The 26,433-nt window shown below is 43.2% G+C and overlaps 1 protein-coding gene across 6 annotated transcripts in view; it reads left to right on the forward strand.

The window, feature by feature from the left end:
* The window catches only part of Myo10A (unconventional myosin 10A), a 90,306-nt gene that overhangs the window by 26,239 nt on the left and 37,634 nt on the right, over positions 1–26,433 (forward strand). For 3 of the 6 annotated variants that reach the window (XM_031981591.2, XM_031981610.2, XM_076373773.1), the window contains 23 exons: positions 2,228–2,316; positions 2,402–2,465; positions 2,551–2,660; positions 3,473–3,757; positions 4,249–4,426; positions 4,501–4,779; positions 5,273–5,602; positions 5,877–6,164; positions 6,242–6,399; positions 7,252–7,629; positions 7,911–8,254; positions 8,644–9,315; positions 9,638–9,909; positions 10,095–10,271; positions 10,468–10,921; positions 11,517–12,550; positions 14,050–14,154; positions 14,891–15,366; positions 15,682–15,966; positions 16,042–16,253; positions 16,620–16,815; positions 17,259–18,255; positions 18,995–19,237. In XM_031981591.2, coding sequence (XP_031837451.1) covers positions 2,228–2,316; positions 2,402–2,465; positions 2,551–2,660; positions 3,473–3,757; positions 4,249–4,426; positions 4,501–4,779; positions 5,273–5,602; positions 5,877–6,164; positions 6,242–6,399; positions 7,252–7,629; positions 7,911–8,254; positions 8,644–9,315; positions 9,638–9,909; positions 10,095–10,271; positions 10,468–10,921; positions 11,517–12,550; positions 14,050–14,154; positions 14,891–15,366; positions 15,682–15,966; positions 16,042–16,253; positions 16,620–16,815; positions 17,259–18,255; positions 18,995–19,237 — 7,626 coding nt within the window. Of the gene's footprint in view, positions 1–1,772; positions 1,883–1,906; positions 1,934–2,227; positions 2,317–2,401; positions 2,466–2,550; positions 2,661–3,472; positions 3,758–4,248; positions 4,427–4,500; positions 4,780–5,272; positions 5,603–5,876; positions 6,165–6,241; positions 6,400–7,251; positions 7,630–7,910; positions 8,255–8,643; positions 9,316–9,637; positions 9,910–10,094; positions 10,272–10,467; positions 10,922–11,516; positions 12,551–14,049; positions 14,155–14,890; positions 15,367–15,681; positions 15,967–16,041; positions 16,254–16,619; positions 16,816–17,258; positions 18,256–18,994; positions 19,238–26,433 lie in introns of those variants that run through there. The other 3 variants (XM_076373772.1, XM_031981618.2, XM_031981600.2) reach the window with 3 other exon arrangements.

Here is a 26,433-nt window from a genome sequence, read left to right on the forward strand (position 1 = left end):
AGAATTTTTGGTTAACCAGTTAACTGTCATCTTAAAACTCTTAATGGTGCTAACCTTTTCAACGATGGATTATTTTTTGAGACAAATATGTAATTCTTCTTCGTTTCGCTTTAGTTTTTCGTTAGGATGTATTTTAAGTGCATTCGGCCTGCATTTAACGAGTGTACACTTCATTATTTGATTTAATTGCGCACACAATGAGAGATTTTCCAAACTAAATTCCACACTTAACTGGTTAATATCGTGTGATACGCGCGACGCGGATTATGTGTTTACGGTAAAGTCAATGGAGTGCGAAGCTGCATTCTCCGCGACGGCGACGGTGCGACGCCAATGCGATCGCAACTGCAGACTCAGGCGGTCCGGTATCCGGTTAAGTCTCACGTGAGCGGCTCGCTTTCGTGTCTTATGTGAATCCGCGGCGGATCTTCCTTTTTCAACGAGCGCGCGCGCGCTCTCCCGCCGCGATCCTCGGGGAAATCACGCAAAAATCCCAGCCGCGACGGAAAAAAGAAGGAATATGGACACTGTTGGGAGAGTTCCGGTAGGATGATCGGGTTAAACGCGCCAATTTCGAGGGAGCTCTCGGGTTTTATGACGGGTAATGTTTGAATGGTGTAACGGCTCGCGGACGTGTTCGTGTTTTGCAATTTTGTATCCGACGGTTTTTATAACGATTTGTGAATCGCCGCTGATGGCGCACGACGTGGGAGGTTGCAACAGGATACGTGGAACATCGATTATGAAGCTGGTGTGAACGAAAATGGAATCTTCCAGACGGATCGTGTTCCTCAAGTTTTCGTTTGAAGGAATTTGAAGAGGATTGAACTGATATTGTTGAGTTTTCAGGATAAATTAGAAGTTAAAATTGATATCAATGATGTAAATAACATAATCTTGAAAATAATCCCTACAAAAATTGTAACATTATTCTGTTCCTTGGGGTATTACAATATTCAACTGAAACTATTCTCGAGATCATTTCGAATTCAGTGCTTTCGAGATATCAACCATTGCCAATCAAGAAAATCGAAGCCAGTCACTCTGAACGGTAGTTCCAGTGTTATACAATTGAAGAGATCCATAACTATAAACTCAAATCACCAGTGTCATCAAACAAGAAGCAGCAGGCCCTAAACCAACCGAGTACCAGCAAACGCCAGTACAAAAGCTTGCAAACTATCTAAACACAAACCCCGAATGACTGATAATTCTCTGAAGCTACAATGGCGAATGCACAAGACTATTCCGCAGTGTCAGCGGACCAGTTAGCATCATCATCCTCCAGCGTGTCCATCAGCGCCGAGACCGTCCATTCATCAGAATCATCCGACTCGAATGGTAACAGTTACTATTCCGATGGATTCCATCGAGATCAAGCCGAAGACCGCAGCTCGGACAGCTGTTCCGAAATGAATCAGAATCAGTACGCTCCGTTAGTGGCAGTTTACGATGTTCCCGTGCAAAAGTCAAGGTTACGATCGGAGGAAAGTGTCTTCGACTGCAAGGACGATGGGGTGTGCTTGTGCTCGCCGCGGCAGAACTTCGTCGAGTGGCATTACAAAACGACGAGGTCCGTCGTGGAGAATTTAAGAGAGGTCGTCGATGGACCGAACTTCGACAATGGCGGCTGCGATCGTCGCCAGAAAGGATTCCTCGATGGCTCGCCGCGATCCTCAAGAGCCACGTCCACGTCGTCGCGCGAGTTTTTTCGCGTTTATCCGATGGAAACCTGCGAAACCGACTCCGCCGGGTACTCGAGGAGGCAGGGGGCGAGCAGGAGAACGGTGAACAGAGACGCGACCCTGAGGCCGAAGTTGAAGAGGTCGCCGGAACCATTGACGTACCTTTGCATACGAGTGATCGACGAAAATGTAATGCGGTGCGAGACGACGTTTTCGGATTGTTTCCTTTTCCTTTGATGAATGCTTCGGTGATTGGTCATTTACGATTTATTGGCTTTGAACCTTCGAATTCTAGGGAAGGGGTTGGGTGAAGAATATAACAATGGATAATGGGGATTTTAGTTGAATAACTGTTTAGATTAGGTAGGAAATTATTTGGCTGATATTGAGATTTCATTGTTTCATTGAAAGAGTTTTGTGAAATTTGATATTAGAATAGGTAATTGATGTTTGAGATAGGAATCAGTTGAGAAAGATAAATACTGATTGAATGAGAGGTTTGCAAATATTTGATGAATTCCAACTGGATTTTTGAATTTCAGCCGCAGATCTTCACTCTCACCAACTTGAGCGGAGTGAAGCCGAGGCAGGATCTTGGGCAAAATGGAGTCGAAGATATGATTCAGCTAACGTGAGTTTAATATTTCTCTCGGCCATCTGAATGCATTATAAATCAGAGTTGAATGTGTAATCGGGAACTATTGTCGAAATTACAGCGATCTCAATGAGGCCTCTTTATTATGGAACCTGAAAATTCGATACGACAAGGAGTTGATATACGTAAGTTTGCTTATCGAGTTTCCAATATGCGCTAATAAAAATCGTCCGATGATAATTCAATGAATATGTATTTCTTTAACGGCAGACGTACACGGGCAGCATCTTAGTGGCAGTGAATCCTTATAAAATGTTTGACATTTACGGCCTGGACCAAGTGAAACTCTATGAAGGACGAATACTCGGGACCCTGCCGCCGTGAGTTTCATTCCGCTGTGATTTAAGATACACGCCCGCGTGGAGTAAAGAATTACGAAACATATTCTAATACACTCGCTACAAATAAAATATATAATTCCAAATAATTCAAAAGAAAACTAGAAAAATTAACACTAGGTTTACGGGCATTTATTGTACACTTCATTCTACTATTCCTAAAAGAATTGATGCTCGTTTATTTAGATAGTGGAAACTGGAGATTTGATAGTAGGTAATTGGGGTACATGTCAGTGTGATCGCATCAATCAAAATCGGCGTAAACATTTACAAAATAATATTTCTAAAATCCAATATGCGTAAATTTGACGTGTTCCGTAAACCTAGTGTTAAACACTCATTGAAAAACCAATTACGTTACATAAAATCATTTAAATGAATTTAGAAACTTACGAAAGTGTTCTATATACTTCCATTATCCTGTGTTACCTATACAAACTGTCAAACAGCTCGTAAAAATATTATATTTGTAAAACAAGCACACATTTCTTCTGTCTGACCTATACTGTCACATTCTACTTCACCAAAACAATGTTTCTATAATACCTATCGAAGAAGTACTTACCGTACGCACTCAGGTATAATTGAGACTATGTTATAAGAACATTATTCGACAATAAAATATCGCCACAATACCTTTTTTATTGTGAATTACGATAGAATTATTTAAAACAGCCATCAGCCTTCAAACTCATGAATAATGTTACACGGATATTTTTACGGTATCCTCATAACCGGTCCCATTGACTAGTTCTTTATCATGAACTGATAAAAATGTCGCCATATAATTGCAGTCATCTGTTCGCCGTGGGATCGTCGGCGTATAGTCAAGTAACAGCCGCGAATAACGCGAGCGCGAACCAAGTAGTGGTTATTTCCGGTGAATCCGGCTCGGGGAAAACGGAGTCCACGAAACTCGTGATGCAGTATCTAGCCGCCGTTAATCGAGCGCCGAACAATCTCGTCACCGAGCAGATCCTCGAGGCGACGCCATTACTCGAGAGCTTCGGGAACGCGAAGACGCCCAGGAACGACAACAGCAGCCGATTCGGCAAATATTTAGAGGTCTATTTCAGAGAGTGAGTGTGCACGATTTCGTAGATCGACCGATATACTTGTTAACGTTAATTTTATCTCGGCAACATCTGACGTTTGATTTCTTCATCGCTTCGAGCCCAACGGGAACGAAAGATTAGAAGTTAGATTAGAGGAATTCCGTAGATTTTAAATCAATCACGGCAGTTTATTAAACAATGTGGAATACGAAACTGGAAATATTATGAAAGCTTCGGTTACTTTGTAACGGGGATGGGAATTACGTAATTTCCTATGAATGGCTAATTCACAATCTGTTTAGCTGTTCGTGAATATTGAATGTATTAGATAATAATATTTAATTGCGAAAGTAATGATCAACAAGAGCCTAATTTAAATTCATTAAGAAGTGTACTTTGATTCACCCGGGTTCATTTGCATCGCTATTCTTCCCATTGAGATTATGAAACTCTACTAAAACCAATTACGATTCATCAAGGCTGATTATTTAACATAATCGTAACATTATCCCCAGTGGAGTGATCGTGGGGGGAAGAATAACCCAGTACCTGCTCGAGAAAAGCAGAATAGTCACGCAAGCGTCGGAAGAAAGGAATTATCACGTCTTCTACGAGCTTCTGGCTGGTCTGGACCAGCAACTCAGGGACAAATACGGATTGCTCACGCCGGATAAGTACTTCTACCTCAATCAGGTAATTAAGAACGTCGGTAACTTCCTTGCGAGTCATCTTTGGTAAGAGAAGGAAATGAAAATGTGAATTTTCAGGGTGGAAACTGCGAAATCGATGGGAAAAGCGATGTCCAAGACTTCAAAGCTCTTTTATCCGCCATGCAAGTGTTGGGATTCACTTCCGAGGAACAAGACACGATCTTCAAGATTTTAGCTAGCGTACTGCACCTCGGCAACGTTTATTTTCACCGGAAACAGATGAGACACGGCCAGGAAGGGGTTGAAGTCGGCTCCGATGCCGAAATTCGCTGGGCAGCTCATCTTCTTCAAGTCAATTCCGATGGGATCATCCGGGCGTTGACGACTAAAACTACAGTGCGTTGAAAAATATAATGAAAATACGTTATATTCGTTGTGTTTGTTGTTACTAGACTGCAGACTTTTATGCGAGTTGAATATTTTAAGGATATACTTAGAAACATTGAACTTCGATGTTTATCTATCTTTGGATGTTGCAAATTTCTCATGAATGTATCAAGATCTACAATCCAGTTGTTACTAATAGAAAGTTGATTTCTATATTTCAATTTTTGAAGAGAAGATTGATTTCTATATTTCAATTTTTGACGAGAAAATTGATTTCTATATTTCAATTTTTGAAGAGAAGATTAATTTCTATATTTCAATTTTTGAAGAGAAGATTGATTTCTATATTTCAATTTTCGAAGAGAAAATTGATTTCTATATTTCAATTTCTGAGGAGAAAATATATGTCTATATTTCAATGTTTGAAGAGAAAATTCAAAGGAAAAAGGAAACATGCAACGAAAGGAGACGTTCAATGGGAAATAATTGAGTCGATTTGCAGGAAGCCAGAAACGAGAGAGTCTTCACCGCGTTGAATATCGATCAAGCTCTGGATGCCAGGGATGCCTTCGCAAAGGCACTGTACAGTTCATTGTTCTCCTGGCTGGTTGCCCGAGTAAATCATATCGTCTACAAGGGTACCAAACAAACAGCAGCCATATCGATCCTCGATATATTCGGCTTCGAGAACTTCGCGGAGAACAGCCTGGAGCAGCTGTGTATTAATTATGCGAACGAGAATCTGCAGTTCTACTTTAACAAGCATATCTTCAAGCTGGAGCAGCAAGAGTACGCGAAAGAAAAGATCGACTGGACCACCATTAATTACACTGTAAGTGAAAATACATTTACACCGATTAATCGATGAAAATCGGGATCTATATAAAGATCCAAAATATAATTACCATACAAAACCGATTAATACTCGTCTTTATTCGAGTTTCATTTTAAACAAATGATCGCTTTTCTTTTCTCATCTTTCTTCCCTCACCTGTAAATATCTTTTTTCTTCTACTAATTGAGATTCTTAACCGGCAAATTCGCTGATGGAATTTAAAAAGAGCAAGCCATTTGAATTAAAATGAAATTGTTATTTTTCCCTGCAGGATAATTTACCTGTTATTCATCTGATCGCTAAGAAACCAGTCGGAATTTTGCATTTGTTGGACGACGAGAGTAATTTCCCCAAAGCGACAGACCTCTCGTTCCTCGAGAAGTGTCATTACAATCACGCTCTGAGCGAACTGTACTCGAGGCCGAGAATGAATTCAGCCGAGTTCGCTATTAAGCACTACGCCGGCCAAGTTTGGTACAACGTCGAAGGTTTCTTGGATAAAAATAGGGACACTCTGAGACCAGACGTCGTGGAGCTATTAATAAGCAGTAAAATATCGGTAAGTGCCACGCCGTTTAAGGGAAATGCATTATTAACGTTCTCGGCGTCAGGCATTGCTCGATAATTGTCTTCCAGATGGTCAGCAAAATGTTCCAGCACGTAAGGACAACTCACGAGGCTAACAAAACGATGAATAAACCAAACGGCAGATTTGTTACCATGAAGCCTAGAACGCCGACAGTGTCTGCTCGTTTCCATGACAGTCTGCAGCAACTTCTAGACTCCATGTCACAGTAATTATTTCGGAACTAGTTTTATTCAATTCATCTCGCGTTTTGTGTTAAATATATTTAACCCTTTGCGGTCCGACGTTAGTTCATTCAATTATAACTTAATACGAGGCTCTATTTATTTACTCAAGAATATTTGGGAGTCATTGAAATGTAACCTTTAAATGGTACAATTGTGATACTACAAATAAATATAGAAAAAATTGTTAAAACAGTAGAGGTTGCAATAAAATGAAATGCTAAGGGTTAAAGTAACGTCTTCATTAAGATTCAAGCGTAAAAGGATCTACCAAAATATCAAGCAAATTTATTTAGCTTCGTGTTTCTATGAGTAATGTGTATAAAGAGTTAGCAAAGTATCAAAGAATCATAATTAAGTATTGCAAACATTAGAATTCCAGGAAGTATTTAGTCCCAACTTTCTAACGCCTCGCGTTCATATTTAAGCAAAAACGCGCATTAACTAGAAGTCTCTGTGCACGCGGTGTGAAATTTAATCAAATGTATCTCGATATTTCCACGACTTTCACGAGTCGCGATCCAAAATCAAACAGAATTATCTACGAATTCAGAGTTTCGCGCGGAAGTGAAGAGTAAACTGATGCAGATAAAATCACGTTGTACAGTGGAACAGTCGTAAATACTGCTCAATGTTTGCTTGTACTTGAAAGACCGAGAATAATTAATTGAAACTATTTTCATCTCTTACAAGAACAAACTAAACACTCAAGGACAGATTAATGTACATCGATCGTAACACTCATCCTTCATCTTTTCACACTTTTTCATATCGTTCGATATCTCGTGTTTTTCCAGAGATTCGACGAATTATATAACATTTCATGAATGTTGCAGATGCAATCCGTGGTTCGTGCGATGCATCAAGCCAAACACGGAGAAGGCGCCAATGAAATTCGACATGCCTTGCGTGCTCGAGCAACTTCGTTACACTGGAATGCTCGAGACGATCCGTATACGGAAAACGGGTTACCCTGTTCGACTCCTTTTCGGACACTTTGTTGATCGTTATAGATACCTGGTGTCTACGCATTTACCTCGGGGAGCACCCAACAAGGAACTCTGCCGCATAATACTCGACAAAGCTGCGTCCAAAGAGGCGCAATCGCAGTATCAGCTGGGCCTGACGAGAGTGTTCCTCAGGGAATCTCTGGAGAGGACGCTGGAGTACAATCGTGCCCTTATCTTAGAAAGAGCTGCCATAACTGTTCAAAGGTACGAACGTACAATGTTGATAACAATTGTAGAATCAACACTACCGACGTTTCAAACAATCTAGAATCAAATAGACACTTACTTCCTTGATTTTCTCGATTTTCATTACAGCAACATAAGAATCTTCCAAAATTTCAATAAAACCCCCTATTTCCTTGAGTTCCGAGTACACAAAGTATTCTGTGCGATTAAGGTTTAAATATGGCTTAGAAGATGGAGAACTTTATACGAGAAGGACATCGTTCGAATATTACGGTTCGTTGTTTATCGAAAAATTGCAGGTACACGAGAGGATTCCTCGCGAGAAGGAGGTTCCTGAACATTTCGCGGAGCACTGTGCTGATCCAAGCGGTGTACCGCGGTTATCGGGAAAGGAAGAAGTTCAAGGCGCTGAAGAAAGCGGCGCTCATGGCGCAGAAGATATACAGGGGGAAGAAACAGCGTGAGAAGTTCAAAGTCCTGAAGGAGGAAATGGCGAAGAGAGCAGAAATCGAGAGAGCCAGCAAGGAACGAGCGAAAGCGAAGCAACAAAGAGAGGAACAGGAGAGGACGTCGAGGGCTGTGGCTGGCGTCAATCACTTGGAGATACCTGCCGAGCTCGCCTTCATCTACAGCAAACTAGACGGTACCTTATCAGCTTCGTTTATCGTCTTGTTGTTGCAGTTACACTCGGGAAACTATCACTCGATCTTCAGAGACCATTCACTTTCAAAATGTGTGACTTACTCCGGTTCTTCCTCGAACTGTCTCGCACTTTCTATTATTTCGTTCATTATTTTAGGATGCTTAACTCACGGTGTTCATCGAGGTTTAAGCTGATTTCCACTTAACGCTTATCAGTGCCTGTAATAGACTGTTTAGTAATAAACTATCGTTAAGCTAATTAAACGAAATCTAAGTGAAATCCGCACAGTTCTAACGCGCATTCATTATTGAGTAGTTCCAAGATTTCATTAAATAGATTATATCATTTGAAATTACTCGTGTCTCAAAACTGTCGTAACATCTCCTCAGATTGGCAGCCAACCCACACAGAGAGGAATCTCCTGAAAGTGGTGGGCCAGGTGATCCCGGTGCACCACAATTACAGCCTGCCGCCGGACATCGATCAGCACCAGTTCTCCAAGTTCACCAACATCTACTTCAAGAGCCATATCTTTGGCATGAAACGGGAGCCGATAAAGACGCCGTTCTTAACGAAAGCCAGGGACCAAGATTACACGGACTCGCTGATGATTTTCAAGATGATCCTCCGGTTCATGAACGAGAACAATCTAAGCGGCAAAAGGGAGCAGGCGCTCGGCGACTACATAGTGAACAAAGGTATCGTGAACGAGAAGCTACGGGACGAGATTCTCTGCCAGCTGGCGAATCAAACGTGGAAGAATGAGAACGACGCGAACAAAGAGAGAGGCTGGCTGCTATTGTCGAACTGCCTGTCCGCGTTCCAGCCCAGTCCCACGTTGTTCAAATACTTTCTCAAATACGTGTCCGATCACGCGTACGACGGGTACAAGGCGTACTGCCAGAGGAAGCTGTTGCAAGGCGAGAGGACGATATTTAGGATAATGAGCAACAATCAACAGATCGTGCACCACGTGCCCAGGAATTATCCGCCGTGCGTGCTGGAGTGGCGGGCGAACAGGAACCGCGTCAACATGGCGCTCAGCGTGGGATTCTACGATGGTAGGTGGCTCATTGTGAGGGAGCGAGTGAATAGAAGGGTTTTATTAAAGGTTTTTATCGACGGATTTGATCTCGGCGTACAAGAAAAGCTGGCTTGCTTCGTTGGAACGTAAATGTATGCTTGCGTGCGCGGAACGTGGACGTTCAGCAATCTTTCTAAGATACGCCTTTTTGCTTCTGATTTTTCTGTTACGCGTATGTGGAATGATTTGTTTATAGTATGTTCTATAAAACGAAAGTTCATTATTTTAGGTTTAGTTTGTTATGAAGAATTTTAGATGGAGATTTGTGGAACGGAATATTGATGTTAATCGATTTATAGGTGAATCGGTTACCTGTGCTGTGGACTCGTGGACAACCTGCGAGGAACTGGCAAATCTCGCGGTTCACAACCATGGCGTGGATAATTCCGGTTGGACTATCACTCTGTGGAACCAGTTGGACGGCCCGGACGCCATTGTTACGGAGACGAACGGCTTCGATTATGTTCTCGATTTAATATCCGAGATGGAGCTGGCTCCTGCTTTCCCTGCTGCTAAACACATGTTCCTGGAACAGAGGAAGAATAGTTTCCCACCTATTAAAAAGAGAGAGGTGAGTTTTTGTTTTTTAGGAATTAGGACGTGTTTCTGAAACTGTTCTAATAATGAAATTTTAAAGTTTAACTGTATATTTACTCGTTAATGTATGAATGAGTTATAATGAAATTCAGTGACTCGAATACATAGTATAATAGTGATAGTTGCTCGTGGTATTAAACAGAGTGCACCTGATTTCAGCACACACAGATAATCCGAGAATTAGAGCAAGAAATCGAACCGCCAGTGTTGAAGACTTTCCAGCCACTCGAACGGAAACCAGTGCCGAAAGTTGTGGACAAACCTGTCGAACCGGAAATCCAGTCGCCTAGACGACCAGCTGTTCCTCCGCCTCAACCACCGGTGGCGAAACCATCGGTAAAACTGGATTTACTATTACTACGAACTTTAAATTCAATGTTTCAGACTTTAAAATCAAATTCACCACTCGACAACACACGAACGTATCAAATGCAAAATGAAATTTACAGAGTATCCTGTTGGAAATAACGTTACATCTTGATAACCTAGATTCACCAATGAAATAAGTAATTTCTATTTAATTGCGCTGTAGGCAAGGAAGCAGTCTCACGAGGCCATATTAGAAACCACAACAGCAACAGGCTTGTCTCGAAAATCAGCACTGAACGACAGGTATTTCGAGAGAGAGAAACAACGCAGTCGCAGCCTGGACAATCTTCTTCAACCGGAAGTAGTACTGCCTCCGGTGAAACTGGCGAATCTTGGCCTGTCTTCGTCGAAACTGAACGAACGTTACCACAGCCTCGAGAGAATCGGGGAGACGTCTGCGGTCAGCAACGTTGAATACATGACCAGATCCGAAATCGTGCAGGAGAGGAAGTACAGCAGGATAACCAGGTCGACGGAGCCGAATATCGAGGAGGAGGACTTGACGATCGATTTCGAGTATCCCGACATTCAATCGGTCAGTCAGACTGGACGATCAGAGGACGACAAGAATAGCTATATCAGATCGCAGACTAGGTTCATCAAATCTCAATATCCTGGTAAGTAACAAACTTTCATTAATGTGTCATTATTTTAAAATTTAGAACAATCCAAAGTTCAATACATAGTAAAGAAACTGAAACTTGGAAAGTTATGTTGGTTAATTTTTACTTGGTGAATGGTTGTTCTTTTGAGTATACTAAATTTGAAAATATTAAAAATATTAAACAAAAGTTTCTTTAGCAAACTTGAACTAACGTCTGTCGAGCTACTTCTTGCACGAACAAGGATCGTTTTCATTCTGTATTATTTACGACGCTCTTTATAAAGATGTACTTTTCCTAAGAAACGATGCTAATTTAAATTACAAATAATAAACCAGAGAAAAGTTCTGTATCTATTAGAGTACTTTCTCACTCATTAGGAGCAGGTCAAACAGTGCATTCATAAATGATGAAATTCTCCCATAGAGGTGATAGTATCAGTCCTTACATTTCCTGCCGGCAGTGCGGACTAAAATATACCATTAATATTTCTATAATTCCAGTTGTATATTACTTTAAATAGATACATCCTGTCTATTACAGACGCAGTTATAAATGAATACGAATTATTCTGCGATAAGGAATAACTATGCTTTCTTTTAATTCGAAGGTAAACGAGCACTGCCAGGCAGCCAATCGAGCCGAGCGTACATCGAGAAGAGCGAGTACGGCGTGAAATCGTCCGCCATGTCTGACACGAGCGAAGCTCCTTCCCTGGCGTCGCACGTGAGACGCGTCAGGGTGCCTAGTCAGGCTTCGGATGTGGATCAGTTCCTGGACGAGCTGTTCATGCCGGTTCTCGACGGTAATCTCGACGAGTTGTCCGACGCGAGGAGCCTGGCAGCTAGCATCAAGGGTACCAGTGAAGACAGAAGTCAAGGGGATGCTATTATCCTCGAGTCTCTAAACAAACCCATCAGTGAACACGAACAAAACAAAGAAAACAGTGACAACACGAGTCAAGAAGATGTTGGAATCAGTCCCCTAAATACTATCAGTGATACAACTAAAGAAAAATGTGACAACAGGAGTCAAAGAGATTCTGTGAACCTAGATTCTCCAAAGACAAGTGACAAAGAAAACGAAGACAGTGAAAATAGGAATCAAAGGGATCTAATCCTAGATTCCACAAAGACGACAAGTGACAGGAGAGAGATCAAAGTAAAAAGTGCCAGGAATGTCGAAGATTTCGTGAAGCTGATGTTGGCAGGCTCCGAGGATGAACCGATCACAGCTGAAGTGCTCCAAGAGAAGATCAAAGGCGGCGGTAACATGGACATACCTAATCAAAACGCGACGTTCAACTTCAGCGCGATCACTCCAGGAATGATGTCTCCGCCGATGATGATGCCGATGTTCAGCGCGGCGCAACAGGTGCCACCAGCTCAGAGCACCAGCATGAACATGGGCGCAGGTTTCATGCCAATACCGATTTACAGCATGCAGGGGCTCAGTCTTCCGCAGTACCCTAACTCGCCGCCCAGCCAGAACAACGAAATGATGGCCTACCAGCAGAACGTGCAGAGAGCGTTCTTGCAGAGCGCCATGGCGCAAAACATTCAGATCCAGCAGCAACTGCTAGCGCAGAACCAGGCTCTCCAGCAATTGCTCGTGCAGAGCCCGCAGAACTCGGGCCAGCAACCGGTGAGAAGTTCTTTCATGTCAATTTTGTGAATATTTACACACGATGGGAGCTGACATTTTTCATTTCTGGGACGACGCGAGCTTCAACCGGGAAGCCTTCTGAGATTGACACTTTTAAGGTTGATTGATAGAGGTATCTAAGATACTGATTTCTAATTGAGAGGTATTTTTGAGATTCTTTTGAATAGAAGTGAGTCGTTAATGAAATTGAAAATAGTTGAGAATCATTGAAATGGCGAGATCAGAAGCTGCGTAACTGTTAATCAATTTGCCAAGAACGGAAATATATGTTTTTACTTGTACACGTCGTTAATTATCAAATACCAAGGAACCTATGATGAAATAGGAGGAACGCAATAATGAATCCGCGAAATGTCATTGAGGCAAACGCAATAATCGCATGCAAGTAACACGTTTCAATTCTCGAGGAAGAGACTATTCACTTACGCAGTGTCTGACTTCACCGATTCAATTGTCAATCGAGGAAGATAGCTCCCGGTGACACGAAGAAGACCTCCACGATCCATTACTCGAATGATTAATTCCAAACACCCGACGACACGCAACGCGTACACGATTTACACACTTCGAACTAGGAAAATCCTCGATCCTAAATTACTCCGACAAGGACATTCCATAGACTTCCCAGCGCGCCGAGTCGCCGGGTGATCCATCATCCGAAGAATTTCCCCATTAAGCTTGATTATCCTCTCGCGTCGTCCCAGAAAACGATCGTACCGACTCGAACACGCGCGCGCGGACGTGAAGAGACCGACGAGAGGACGCACCGTGTAAAAAGTACTTGTACACTAGGTTTACGAACGTTTATTGTTCGTCCTACTATTCCTCGAAGAATAAACCATTAGCCCTTTGCGGACGAATGTCGGCATTCTGTCGAGATCAAACTTCCACGCTTGGAATACCAAGTTGCGAACAAATGATTTAACTATTGAGACAGCAAGAAATTAGTACAGTTTCCTTATTCTCTACAATTTGAGCGTTCAGTGTTTAATTTAGCAGAATCTGTAGATTTTGTATACTTCCAACAATCCTCGTCCGAAAAGGGTTAGACTACATACTCCTGTAATTGGATCAATCAACACTAACAGCCGTTCACCGATGTTTATAAAATTCAATACGCGCGAAATCGAGCGTAAACCTAGTGTAAACAGACACTCGATCGAATTTCTTGAATTGTTTCGAATATCCGTCTGTCGACCCGCGGTACGACACCGATCGGAGAAAGAACGTGCATGTGAAATGTCATGAAAACAGCGTGACGGGGGTAAAGACGCCGCGTGTCACTCTCACGATCACATGTAACTAGTACTAACACACGATATCACTATTGCACAACGGACTGCTGCACGAGACCGCTCTCGAACCGCTGCGCACCGCGTCGACCGGCGGCGCGGCGACCGGTCGGCCGTGCGCGACCCACCTAGGACGATCCTGGTCGGGGTTTTCAGCCGCACCGCGGCATGGGTGTGTGTTTCCAGGGCACGGCGGTGTCCGCGGGCCCCTCCAGTATCAATCTTGTCCCCCCAGCCCCCCAAAACGGCGCCCAAATCGGGCCGAACGATTCTATCGGACGCTACTCCAAGGTATCTACTAAAGATTTCATCTAACAGCGATTCAATCGGCGGTTTGTTGCTAAGAGGCCGTGGCCGCACGGCGATCGTTAGAGTTCTGTACAAAATATACATATATAATTGTATCATAGTTTTGTGGATATTAACCGGTTATGGGACCGATTTCCGCGGAACGAGTTTTTGAAAGTTGACTTGTACAGTGGCCGCGGGAGAATGCGGGCTCGGGGAAACTTACCCGGGCATTGTGTCACGATAGACTGCCGCGGCCGGAAAGATCATTAATCGAGTCTAATGGTTCCTCCGCCGGTGATTGACATAGTTTGAGATGGGATTATTTATTGTCCGCATTGGGGGAATCGGGTCGACTGCTGACGGAGGACGTTGAGTCTCAGCATCGGGAAGAGGCCTGTAATCGTGTATTTTTCTATCGGTAAGCTCTCATTGTTCGAAATATTCGTATAACTTGTAGAAAGGTTTTGACATGATTCAAGATGATATACAAACTTTGATGGAATATAGAAAATTATTCTAGAAAGATTCATCAATATGGCTCCTCCATATTGCTACCTAAATCCCACGCGTCTCTCGCTGCACTGTACAAAACAGCACATAGTAGCATAACTCGATGCATGTTTACGATTGTAAAATACTTTGCGTATCACCTGGAACTTAATATCATCAGGGTGTCGTAACGGTACGCGGATCTCAGTGGAGATTCGGCTTCTGATGCAATGTTTGCGACTGTCAGGTGTCGTTTAGGGAGCCCGAAGACGGGGAGCTCTGGTCAACGGAGAAGCAAGGGGCGCCGGTTCAATCGTCGACGAACGTACAGCGCCAGGAGGTAACTGTCAAGGCTCAGATCCATCGATCGCAGAGCCCGCCGAGGAAGAACTCGGAAATCGTTCGGAAAACCAGCGTAGAATACGCTGTCCGGAAAGTGAGCGTCGACAGAAAGGTCGGCGAGAAGAAGATCTCTAGCGCTGCGGATCAAAAGAGGTCCAGCACGAACAAGAACAACGTGCAGAGTAATTTCACGAACGTGTTGAGCGAACTGAAGAATCGGAAGAGCAGCGTCGACAGCAATTTATCGAGTTCTAGTAACAATAAGGGGGTGCCACCCCCGCCGCCTATGCCACCGCCCTTGGAATCACACGACCCATCTGAGTCGAGGCCATTCCTTGACCCTTACGGCAGAGCTAAGACGGTTCGAATTGGAAAATGGAGGTAAATCAACGAAATGGAGTAAATAATGAGTATTAACCCTTAACGGATGCAGCGGTATAAGCATTTTTACTTACAGGAATCATTTGATTATTTTTAGTACAATTAGTCAAGTATTGTGCTAAGTCACTTGCGTCAACTTTTCTGCTTGTTGTCTATGTTATTTTTTCGCGGTGTAAACTTTAAATACTTCCAGTCCGTTAAGGATTAATATTGATTTCTCTGCTTTATGAATTTTTGATATAGTTTACTGGTAATAAGTTTATTCTATCGATCTGACAGGTGTTAGGCTAAAATTTTTTTATTGATTAATTTCAGGTGGCCGCCTCCGAGTGATTCGAACGAGAATCAAAGCCAGGACAGTTTCATAGAGTTTAAGATGCGCCAGCAGCAACAACAAAGGAAAATAACCCCGCAATTCGGTGAATACAATCAAGGAGACGGTGAACCCAGCACGGAAGGCGCAGTCGAATGGGAAGAGTTTGAGATTGAAAACATTGTTGGCAGCGAAGAAAGGACAGTGGTGACTCATACGCCTGTCCCCGCGACTAAACACGAGAACGGATACAAGGAGGAGGGAGAGAAGAAAAAGAAGAAGTCGAAGTACGATACATCATGACTTTCCCAGTAATTCTCCAATGTTTCTATTTATGAAAATATTTCTTTCTATGTTTACAGGTCAGCGTTAGAGGTAGGAGCGCAAAGACCGTCGCCAGGTAGCATCGGAAAACTGAAGCTCAGCTCGGAAATGAGACAAAGACTGGAAAAGGTGACGGCTAATCACAGCGTGAGATCAACGAAAACCACCGAGAAACCGGCTCTGCCGCGCGACGATGACAAAGTGAAGCGTTTAGAAGACAATAGGAAGCTTCTTCTCGAGCAGCAACTAGGTACCGTTGTCCATTAACTTTAACAGTGTCGTATACAACAACCAAACCGTAATTATTCTATTTACTGTAGACTTCACATGTGTATAACGTCATCAATCTCGCGAAGCTTTTCACAGGAAAATGTTCGGGAAAGTTTCGTAGATTCTTATTTTTCTCGGCGTACGACAGAGATCTTGATTGAGTAAAGAGAATTTATTTGGACGTGAATTTCTACAAATTAATCCGTAAAAATCCGTGTCTGCATAACGATCCGTCGTCGATTTATTATACTTTATGGTTCTACGACGGTCGGAGTGTGTAGCTTGAATCGATTGAACATCGCGGCCGTTGCGGGAACGATTATGAACATGATTCGACGGTTTAAAGGAGGTCGATGGGACGATTACGCATCCACGGCCGATGACACGCAAAGCGTCACTTCAAAAGGCACCACAGACATGATGACTCAAGCCCAGGTAGTTAGAACCCAGATTGAGAGGATGGAGAGGCCTGTGCCACCTCCGCTTCCGGTCACACCTCCGCAACCCCCTAGTCCACGAGGTGGAAGCATGTACAGTAACAGGTACTGTTGTCTACTCTTTGTTACCACTTCCTCGCAGCTTCTTTTGTACTTCTGACACACATTGCCGGACAATATTCTGAACACTATGAAAAGAACCATCTATTTGCTATCGAGGTCTTCGTAAATTAAAGAAGCGATGCAACCGCTCTCGGTTTACTGAGAAACACCATGATTTCACTTGCACAGAATTATAACTTGCACTGCCCTCTGAGACGATGAAAATTTATATATTCTTCTATTTAGGACACAGTTAAATAGCATGTAATAAACTAATTGCTAGCTTTCTGCCTTTAGAAGAATGTAATAACGTTGGCTTAACATTACTAGTGTCAGTGGTTATTTATATCGCTTTTCACTTACTGTTTCGTATTGATGTTTGTTTACCGTTGAAATCAACACGTAACGAATGATATTCAAAGCTGAAACGTCTCACTAAATTGCAGCCAATCCGGCGTACCCCAGCCAAGGTCACCTCCGGCGCCAATCGAGCCAAAGACTCGAGACACGTTCCGGGCATCCCCGGACTCCGAGGCCTTCGAGCACTTCTCCAAAGCGCAGCGCGACATGTTCAGCCACAGCAGAGACATATTCGCGTCCCAGCAGCACCTGAGGGAGAGCCACGAGTACAGGAACGACTTCGACAAGCCCAGGTCCCAGGACCAAAAGTCCAAGGACTTCTACAGCAAAGACAGCACCGACCTGGCCAGCTCCGCCAGAGACAGAAGCTCCGATTTCGATTCCCGCCGCGATCTGAACTCGGACATCTTCGATCCGAAATACGCCAGGGACATCTTCGAGAATTCCAGCTCCAAGAGAGACCCTTTCGGAATGACCAGGGACGTATCTCCGAAGTCCAGGGACAGTTTCGGCATGCCATCGTCCAGAGACTTCGGTGTCATGCCGAACACCAGGGAGTCCTTCGCTGCAGCTAGGCAGAGCTTCAAGAAGCTGGACCGCGAAGTCGACAGGAGGTCCAGCGTAGCGTCCACTCATCGAACCGACAAAATGGAGAGGATCGAGATCGAGGAATGGCCGGAGTTCCTCAGACCGGTGTTACCGCCCGCTGACAAGCCTGAAATAGAGAAAGTTCAGGAAGTCATGAATACCAAGCTCTATCCTCAAACTTCTACAGCTCACTTCACGTACAACCGAGTGACTTGGACTTTGAGGGTGAAGAAAGAAGTGTTCGCTCCTAATGAAACCCTGAATAGTCCCCTGGCGCTGCATCTTGTCTTCTGCCAGGTGGCTTACGACGTCCTGGCGACGTCCAGTATCAGAATCACTAAAGAGGACAGACAGAACATGTTGAAGATGCTGGACAATTACGGAGTGACTTTGGACAATCTGCAGAGTACTCAGCACAAGATCACGATTAAGAAGAACGTCGTTGATATGGCGAAGCAATGGCCGCTGTACTTTGCTAGGATATTCCCGGTATCGGTGAGTGCTCTAAGTTTGAGAATCTTTAACTATATTCATTCTGATTACTACTTAAATAATTTACTACGTAAATCCCAGTCGATAATATTACCACACTTCGTTAACCCTTTGAACTCCGTAGGCTCCGGTATTGCACCAGTTATAGTATCAAATATTTTAACGAACCAAAGAAACTACCTTAAAATTATTAGATTCTACACACATCCAAATTTCTGAGAAGGAAAATAAAATATCGAAGGAATGTTACAGCATTGTTCATTTTCACTAGAGATACCATAAAAATTAGTCTCAGTTGCTGATAAATTACAAAACCATCTGGCAGCCAACATGTCAAGTTAGCTACCAGAAAGTAAAAGGTCAGAGCAGCCTAATCCGAACGACAGCTAGCTGCCCGCGATAATAGCAGCGCAAAACTGTTTATACATGACTAATCATACGCGACATTCTCGAAAGGAAAGTCGTGGAAGGAAACTGCTGGTTAAATCGTGCATTCAGTTGTTAGCGAGCAAAAGCTTAATGCTGGCTTGGCCCTGGCGCATTCGATTGGCAGCAACGCTGCTGTCCCTGGAATTTATAATAGCTGTCATTGTGCTCGTAACTGTCTTTGTCTATTGTTCCCTAACTGTCCCGATTCGACGACAACCATTCTCTATTATTCCATTTCGGTCGGGGAATTATCTGAGCCAATGATTTCATAAATTCATTAAGATTAACAACGTCACGTCGATCGTTGGCACAGATTGGCCCGCAACACCCGGAGACTCAACACGTGGCTGTTTCTCACCATGGTCTGCGACTCGTGAAACGCACGCCGCAGGGGGACCTGGTTATCCTGGAGACTCTGCCTCTGGAGGATATTGTCTCTGTCAGCTCTCCGCGCGCCGGCGTCTGCGTAATGCAGATTGCATCGGGCGTCAGGCTGCCTTTGCATACGAACCGAGCACCGCAGTTGACGGAGATGATCGGCACCTACATCAGACTGGTGAGTCATTGTTTAATGTCAACAATTCGCACACAGGAAACTCGTTAGCTCGTTAATCGACGAATTAAGTCGTCGCTTGAAGGAGTATCTTCATTTTCTTCCCTAATCTGTTATTGGGATCGTGAACATCTTATTACTATTCCTTCGCTGGAAGAAAATTGGTATAGTGTTTCAGAAAAATCAGTTGTTTAATAGGTTCATTTTACAAGATTCTAGTAATCATCTCTCCGATACGTGTACAATTAGCAAAGAAATCACGAGACTACGTTGCTCCGCGTAGGATGTTCTCCTTGACATCAGAAACTGAAGTATGCAGTGTACCTTATTAATTGAACGATCATCTGAATTCGAAAGGCACTGTTTCGCTAACGAAGCGAGACAATTAAGTAAATAAGTTTCAATTCTGAATAAAATTGAGTCGATTCTGGCCGGTGGATCGCAGCCGTTTCCGCGATTAGAAACGTGGAAGCGCGAGCCGGAGAAAATCCGCGTCCTTGTTCTTTTTCTGGTCGATTAAGATGCATCAGGGTTAGGATCCTTTTCACCGGAAAATGGAACGCGTCACGCAAAAGCGGGCAAAAAGTAACGAAGGATATTTCGAATTTCTGCGGTGAACCGTGCGTTCCGCAGGCTTCCCCTTATCGTTTTCTTCGACGATCCGCCACTTTAAAGTTGATAGGATGCTCGCGTAACCGTTACCCGCGGCGAATTATACGATTCGGAACGAGTGTAGAATGCGGTTACATTAATACGCGTTGCTAATTTTCCGTTCGAGATGTAACCCGACTGCGAACGGCGCAGAATAATCACGAGTTTAATTAGCACTCGCGCGACTTATTGGAATTTTCATCGGGAAACGACGCGTGCGTCCGTTCAAAATTGAGTCGTAATCTACGTTTTAACGAACGCCCGTAACACGATCAGCTAAAAATACACTCGAAACTTCTCGCTCGCTGCGGGAAAAGAACGAAACAATTTAATATCACGGTTAAGAGACCTGAGGGACGCCGGAGAATCCACTTATCGGCCCGATAGGTGATCAATTGTCCCAGGAACCTTAATTAAATCTTTTCTATAGGATTCAACAATTAAATGGTTTCACGCAAGTTAGCTTCTTAGAATCCCGCCACTTCCACGGAACCACTGGAAGAGCTAATACTCTCCGAGCTACTAAAAATACCGATTAATGTATGCGAAGACCGTTTACGTTTTATCCGGAGATTAAAGACGTTGGCAGCCTTGTAATTTTAATTTTGACACAGTTTCGCGGGAGAACCGAGGCTGCAGCCATCGTACGAACGGAACGCGAGGCTCGTTAACATGGAGAAGGATAACTGCTCGTTAATAATAACGCAGCAGAAAATAGGAGCATTCACCTTAATAGTAGTAATCGCTAGACTGCGTATTTTATGCATTCTTATCTATCATCTTCTGGAGCCCGGTACGGTAAAATCCATGCGAATCCTCCATCCTCGTATATTATTATTCAATTTACCTTAAGTTCATTCCGTGCAGTTGTCGAACACCTAAATGCAATCACAAAACCATCACGTTCCATCAGTTTCCTTCGCGTTCCATTGCAACCGCATTTATGCAGTTTCCTCTAGAAAGCCGCGAATCCCAACTACACAAACGAAACGAATTAATCTAATCTCCATTTTCCTAACACAATGCAACTCCCAAAGAAATAAAAGAGACATTTCACACAAAACTTCCCAATCACAAACATCACAAACATCACTAATTTCGGAGTATTCGATTTCCAATCAAATTGTAGCATTAATAATCCATAAATACCGTACAGATCGTTAACCGTTGAACGATACTCAACGGCGATCGTTAATTATATCATCCCGAGCAAGCGACTCGCGTCCCGTTTCAATTTCTCACGCGGGAAACTGGTTGCCTTCGGCGGCGCAGCCATCCCGAGATCCCCGAAGGTCGGCAGCTGCGTTAGATCTTGCGCAATTAATCGCCGGCACGGTGAAGTAACGCGATCGCACGTGTGGAAATCGGTACGAGGCTCGTTCTCTCTCGCCGTAATAAGCGGACGAACAAGGATCAAACGGCGGGAGAGGGTTGGAGCGAGCTGGCGGAGCTCGGACGGATCGGAGGCGCTCGTCTCTACGAACGGAACGCATTCCACCGCGATAATGCGTGGGTAGCGGAAAGCAAACCCACGATTTCCTCGAGAAACGAGGAACCCGGGTAACGACGTCCCGGGGGAGGTGTCTACGCGTGTCGCCCGCCCGCTCAGAAAAACGGAAACGTGGCCTCGAGCTCGTTGAACGCCGGTGGCTTCAGCAGAACGCGTTTTCCCTCACCCCAGAGCAGTTGGCTGCTTGTGTTTCATCGGCTTTTGGCTTGTGTTAACCCTTTGCACTCGGAAGTGTTTTGCTGGAAATACGTTTTCTAACTATACAAAGACGATATTTTTTTAAATGAACTCAGAGAAAAATCACAAGTAAATTGAGAGACAAAGCTTTTTTATCCGAATATTTTATACAACGATTATACACAGTTCAATATTAAATATCAAATTTTATAGTTTTACTGCATCGAATCAAGTGACTGAGAGTCACTTCCCGAGTGCAAAGGGTTAATTGGTAGGATGCTGTGACTGCTGTTACTTCGAAGCTTTATCCTTTGAGTTTTGCTATTGAAGTGGCTACTTTGTGAGTTTTTATAGTACGTGGGAATTAATTGCATTTTGTTAGGTATTGTATTGCTGTAATGATTGTGATGTTCCTTGTGTTTTAAGTTGTCATTGCAACTGTTTTTGTCTTGGTTCTTTGGATCTCGGTGATATTGAATCGTAGATTCACTCGAATGTATTGTATAAGAGGATGAAATATATTCTTTTTTTAATTTCTATGCTTTCGTATTTCTGTTTGACAAGTGGAAATTGAATGCATTTGGTTTTAAAGGGAAACAGATTGTTGAATGATGCTCTGACTACTTTGTACGACCGTGTTGCATTATAAAGTTTCATATAAAGGTAATTAGAGTACCGCGACGCACAGGCTGAGATTTTAGAAAGGAAGTAGCTCGAAGATACAGGCTTGATTGATCGTTTCTGGATTGGGCAGGATACTCCTCAAGGTTTTCCATTTCCATTTCTTGCCAGTCCACGCTCGAAGTTGGACGCATTAAGGAACGTCCGTGGTTTTGCGCTCGTTCCAGAATTGATGGAAGGCATGATTGTTGAGCCGATCGGTTTTATTGTAATCGCGATGGCACCGCAGGAATGACAAAACGTATGATAGATACTCACGGTCTCTAGAAAGTCCATGATTTATTCGAAGCGAACCGTAACGTTTCCGACAATCCGAATTTCCGACGCGATACGAAACGTCCCGAGTTTCGATGGATCGATGGCAGAAATGTTCAAGATCAAGAAATCGACAAGAGGAAATCGAAGAAATTTATAGTCCCATAAATCGCCGGCGGCGAAGTCGCGAATATTTATTCGCGTCGAATAAGTTTCGCAGGCCGATTGATAAAATTTGTAAGTAGAAACTCGTTACGGGGATGAATGATTTAATTAGGTCAACAGGTATAAAAGTCAATGGTGAATACTAACCGATGTTGTCTCGCGTTTCTTCGGTTGAGTCTGATATCTTAATTGCAGCTTATCGAAGAAATGTCCTGCCGGTGGAATGTAAATCGCTTTACGCCGTTTCACGGTTAATTAATTAGCGAGTTTCACACTCGGAGTAACAGAAATTCGGTCGGTTGAAAGATATTTTAACTTCGCCGATAAGAGGGATCGGCGCTTAATATATTCCCTCGTTCGTTGATTCAATATTGCACGCGCGAATGCTTGGAATTCCGAAACGCGAGGACTATCGCGTCGAGGAACGGTCGCGCGATAAGACTCGGGGAATCGTCCGACGAAACTGTACGCAACAATAGCTTGTAATCTTGTTATCCGCAGCGTGAATGGAATCCTGATTAATTATCACAAAAGCTGGCTCGAGGATCCGTCGACGAACGATCAGCGTTTTGAACGCTCGTTTCACCGTTATTTCGAAATTGCCTTCGACCCCGATCGAATCCTTATTGCCAAATATTTGACCCTGATGGAGGATGATAAAGTCTTCAATTAGCTTCATCTTTATTTTAGCCGAGTAAGAATATTAATTAATGAAATGATAAATGCCAAAAATTTCCAATAAATCACCATTTTACTATGTTTTACAGAGGAATAAATCGTTTTATACTCGAAAACTTTGAACGCTTCTCAGGCTTTTTGATTTTGAGCTTTCAATTCGAAATTTGTATTTACGGTTTTAATCGATTCGTCAAGTTTATAGTTTTCTCGTTACAATTTCATTGAGAGAAGTTCCCATTGTCTAGAGAAACATGATTCCATCGAAACGCCTCTCGCCTTCTCTGAAAAGAATCTTTCGACATTGAATATTAACTGACGCCACGATATTCGTGTGACAATTCAACCTCTGCACACACGGGAGTACCAGTGGGATCAGTCAATCGATCAGCCTGATCATTTTACTCCTGCGATCAATGGCGTAGCAAAGCTCCCACAAACAAGCAAACCGAGAACGGACGAAACGAGGGGATCGTTACTTTCACGCGGTACACACGGTCTTGTCGAAAAAAATCGATGCTTTCGATTTCCACGGGATCCATCAAAGCATAAAGTATTCAATTATTCCCCAGATCATCGGCCGAATAACAATAACTATAAAACTTTCTATTACATGCCCGAAGGAAAAGAACATTAAACCACATAAAAATGAAAGTAAACGTAATCGAGCAAAAACATTTTACCTCGAACCACCTGTTCATCGAATTATCCTTATTATATAGAATATATCAAAGTTCAAAAAGTTTCAGTTCAGTGAAAGTACAAAAATTCAAATCGACTACTTCAACCGTTAATTCCCTTAATATAAATAACATGACACGAAACTTCAATCGAATCGAACTGTAAGAATTACATAAGGAAAAGTTAATTAAGAAAATCAGTGAAGATTTAGCAGTTCCCTTTTCGATATCATCGCAGAGTGCAATCCTCGTTTAGGAAATCCGAGACAGCCGATCAGAGATCTGTTCTTTATCGGTCGCCGATCGAAAACTGTCTACGCTGATGATAGGTCGGCCGATACGTTCCCCGGTTATGAAGAAAAAGAGGAAGAAGGAGGCATTGGCCAGCATATATGACCACTCACTGGAAACGCAATTTACACTAGGCGTTGCCCGAGGTTGCCTCGTTACGTCGCGCCGCGCCGCGCGGCCATCGCGCTGTTAGGATTTCCGAGACCGATCGGGTCGCTAATTGGTGTTGGCCGATCGCCTTGCGGTTCGTCTGTGTTTCTTCTGCGGCGGTTAACAATTTCAGGGGCGAAGAAACGCGAGAAGTCCGGTTCCGTTTCTGTTCAGCCGTGACGGAAACGGAGCGGCCGCGTGCCGCTGCGAATTCCTAGTGACACATTTATCGCCGACTTTTCTTCGTTCCTTGATATCACCGTTCACTCCGCAGACTAAGAGATAATTCGCAAAATCTGAATCTTAATATCAACGTTAACCTTATCGAGGAATAATTCCCATTTACGAAGATAGAGACCATTCGTGAAATCTACAGCTTGTCGATGTTACCATTATGCTTGTTCAGGAGTAAAGTCCTCTGAGCGATGGAAAGAAACAAATCGAGTAGACAAACACGTTCTTACACCGTTATTTTTATTGTTTGAAGTGAAAGGAGATATGATTTATTCAATATCGTTATTCGATCAATGTTATAGAAAAATGTGTTTTTCTATTTTTACTGTTCAGTATAATTTGCTGTGTCTTTAAGTGCTGATGCGTGAACGTTGCTACATTATTGGTAACTGAGTGTAATGCATTTATTATGGTTGGAAGAATTAATTGGAGTCTTTCTAATACAACAGTTCGCTTAACGCGGAATGTGTTCGGCTAATAAAAACCGGTGTTTTTCGGGAATCACGCGATGGAACGTACTCGTTTTCTAACCAGGCGTCGTTCGTTGGGGTAAACGGCATTCGAAAGGCGCGAAACCGGTAACAAATTGTTGTTCGCCTCTTTTGTCACCGGGAAAAGTGACGACATCGCGCGCGGAGCTCGACGGGTCGTACAATGGCGAACAAACGGCCGGAAGAAGTCGGCGTCTTCGAAGGTTTCGAATGATGCTACCAGATGCAAATCCCGTGAATCTCGCATAATAATAGTCAATTACACTTCCATTCTCATCCTCGCCAGCCGAGTAATAAAGGATTCCCGGTTTGACGCGTTCACTGGCTGACCAACACCCATTAAAAGCCCAGAAAGTTGAAGCAATTCACTTAATAAAACGGAGGATAAGAAATCGAAACCTTTCATAGCAATTGGTAATCTTAATCTTCTTCTTAATTTTCGAACTTTGGAACTTTCGAAACTGGAAAACTTGGAACTTTGGAACTTTCAAAGCTTGAAAACCTGTAGATTCGAAACGTTGAAACTTTCAACGCTTGAAAATTTGAAAACTCGAAACGTTGAACTTTTAAAGCGTTGGAACTTTCAAAGCTTAAAAATTTGAAAACTTGATACGTTGAAACCTTGAAACTTCAAATTTGAAAAATTTGTAAAGTCATTAATTAATTCTTTAACCCGTCGTCCCAACACGGTCTCAATCTCCCAAACGTTTCTCATCTCAGAAATATATTAAACACGGGAAAATTAACACTTGAATTTCTCCGTTCGCAGCTATATCGTGCCCTAATGGAATAATAAAATAAATTTTAATGGACGGCACCGATAAACGCGAATCACCGTTCCGAATTGCAAATTCCCGATCCATCCTCCTGCCAGCCATCCATCACCGAAAGAAAGTTTCCGGCCAACTTCCCGCCGCGGATTATTCGAATATCTCAGCGGCGGCGGCTGCGCAGCGTTTTCACCCGTTCGCCGGTTTCGAATGTCGCCCAGGCGATTTCGTAATTTATCACGGGCGCATCTTCCTCGATATAAATGCAATCAATTTCCATGTTCCCTCGAGAGAGAGAGAAAAAAATTGTGTCACGCGTAATGGATACTGAATCGATTTCCCGGGGGCCTCTGACCAATTAAATCGGACGTCTGCTCGTTCATAAATCATTGAATTAGACAGTTGCCAGGTAGCAATACCTGACCGAACGCGGATCATCCACCAATGAATATTCTCGCTTAATAAATCA

The sequence above is a fragment of the Nomia melanderi genome, chromosome 14, assembly GCF_051020985.1.
Source record: "Nomia melanderi isolate GNS246 chromosome 14, iyNomMela1, whole genome shotgun sequence".
Lineage (NCBI taxonomy): Eukaryota > Metazoa > Arthropoda > Insecta > Hymenoptera > Halictidae > Nomia > Nomia melanderi.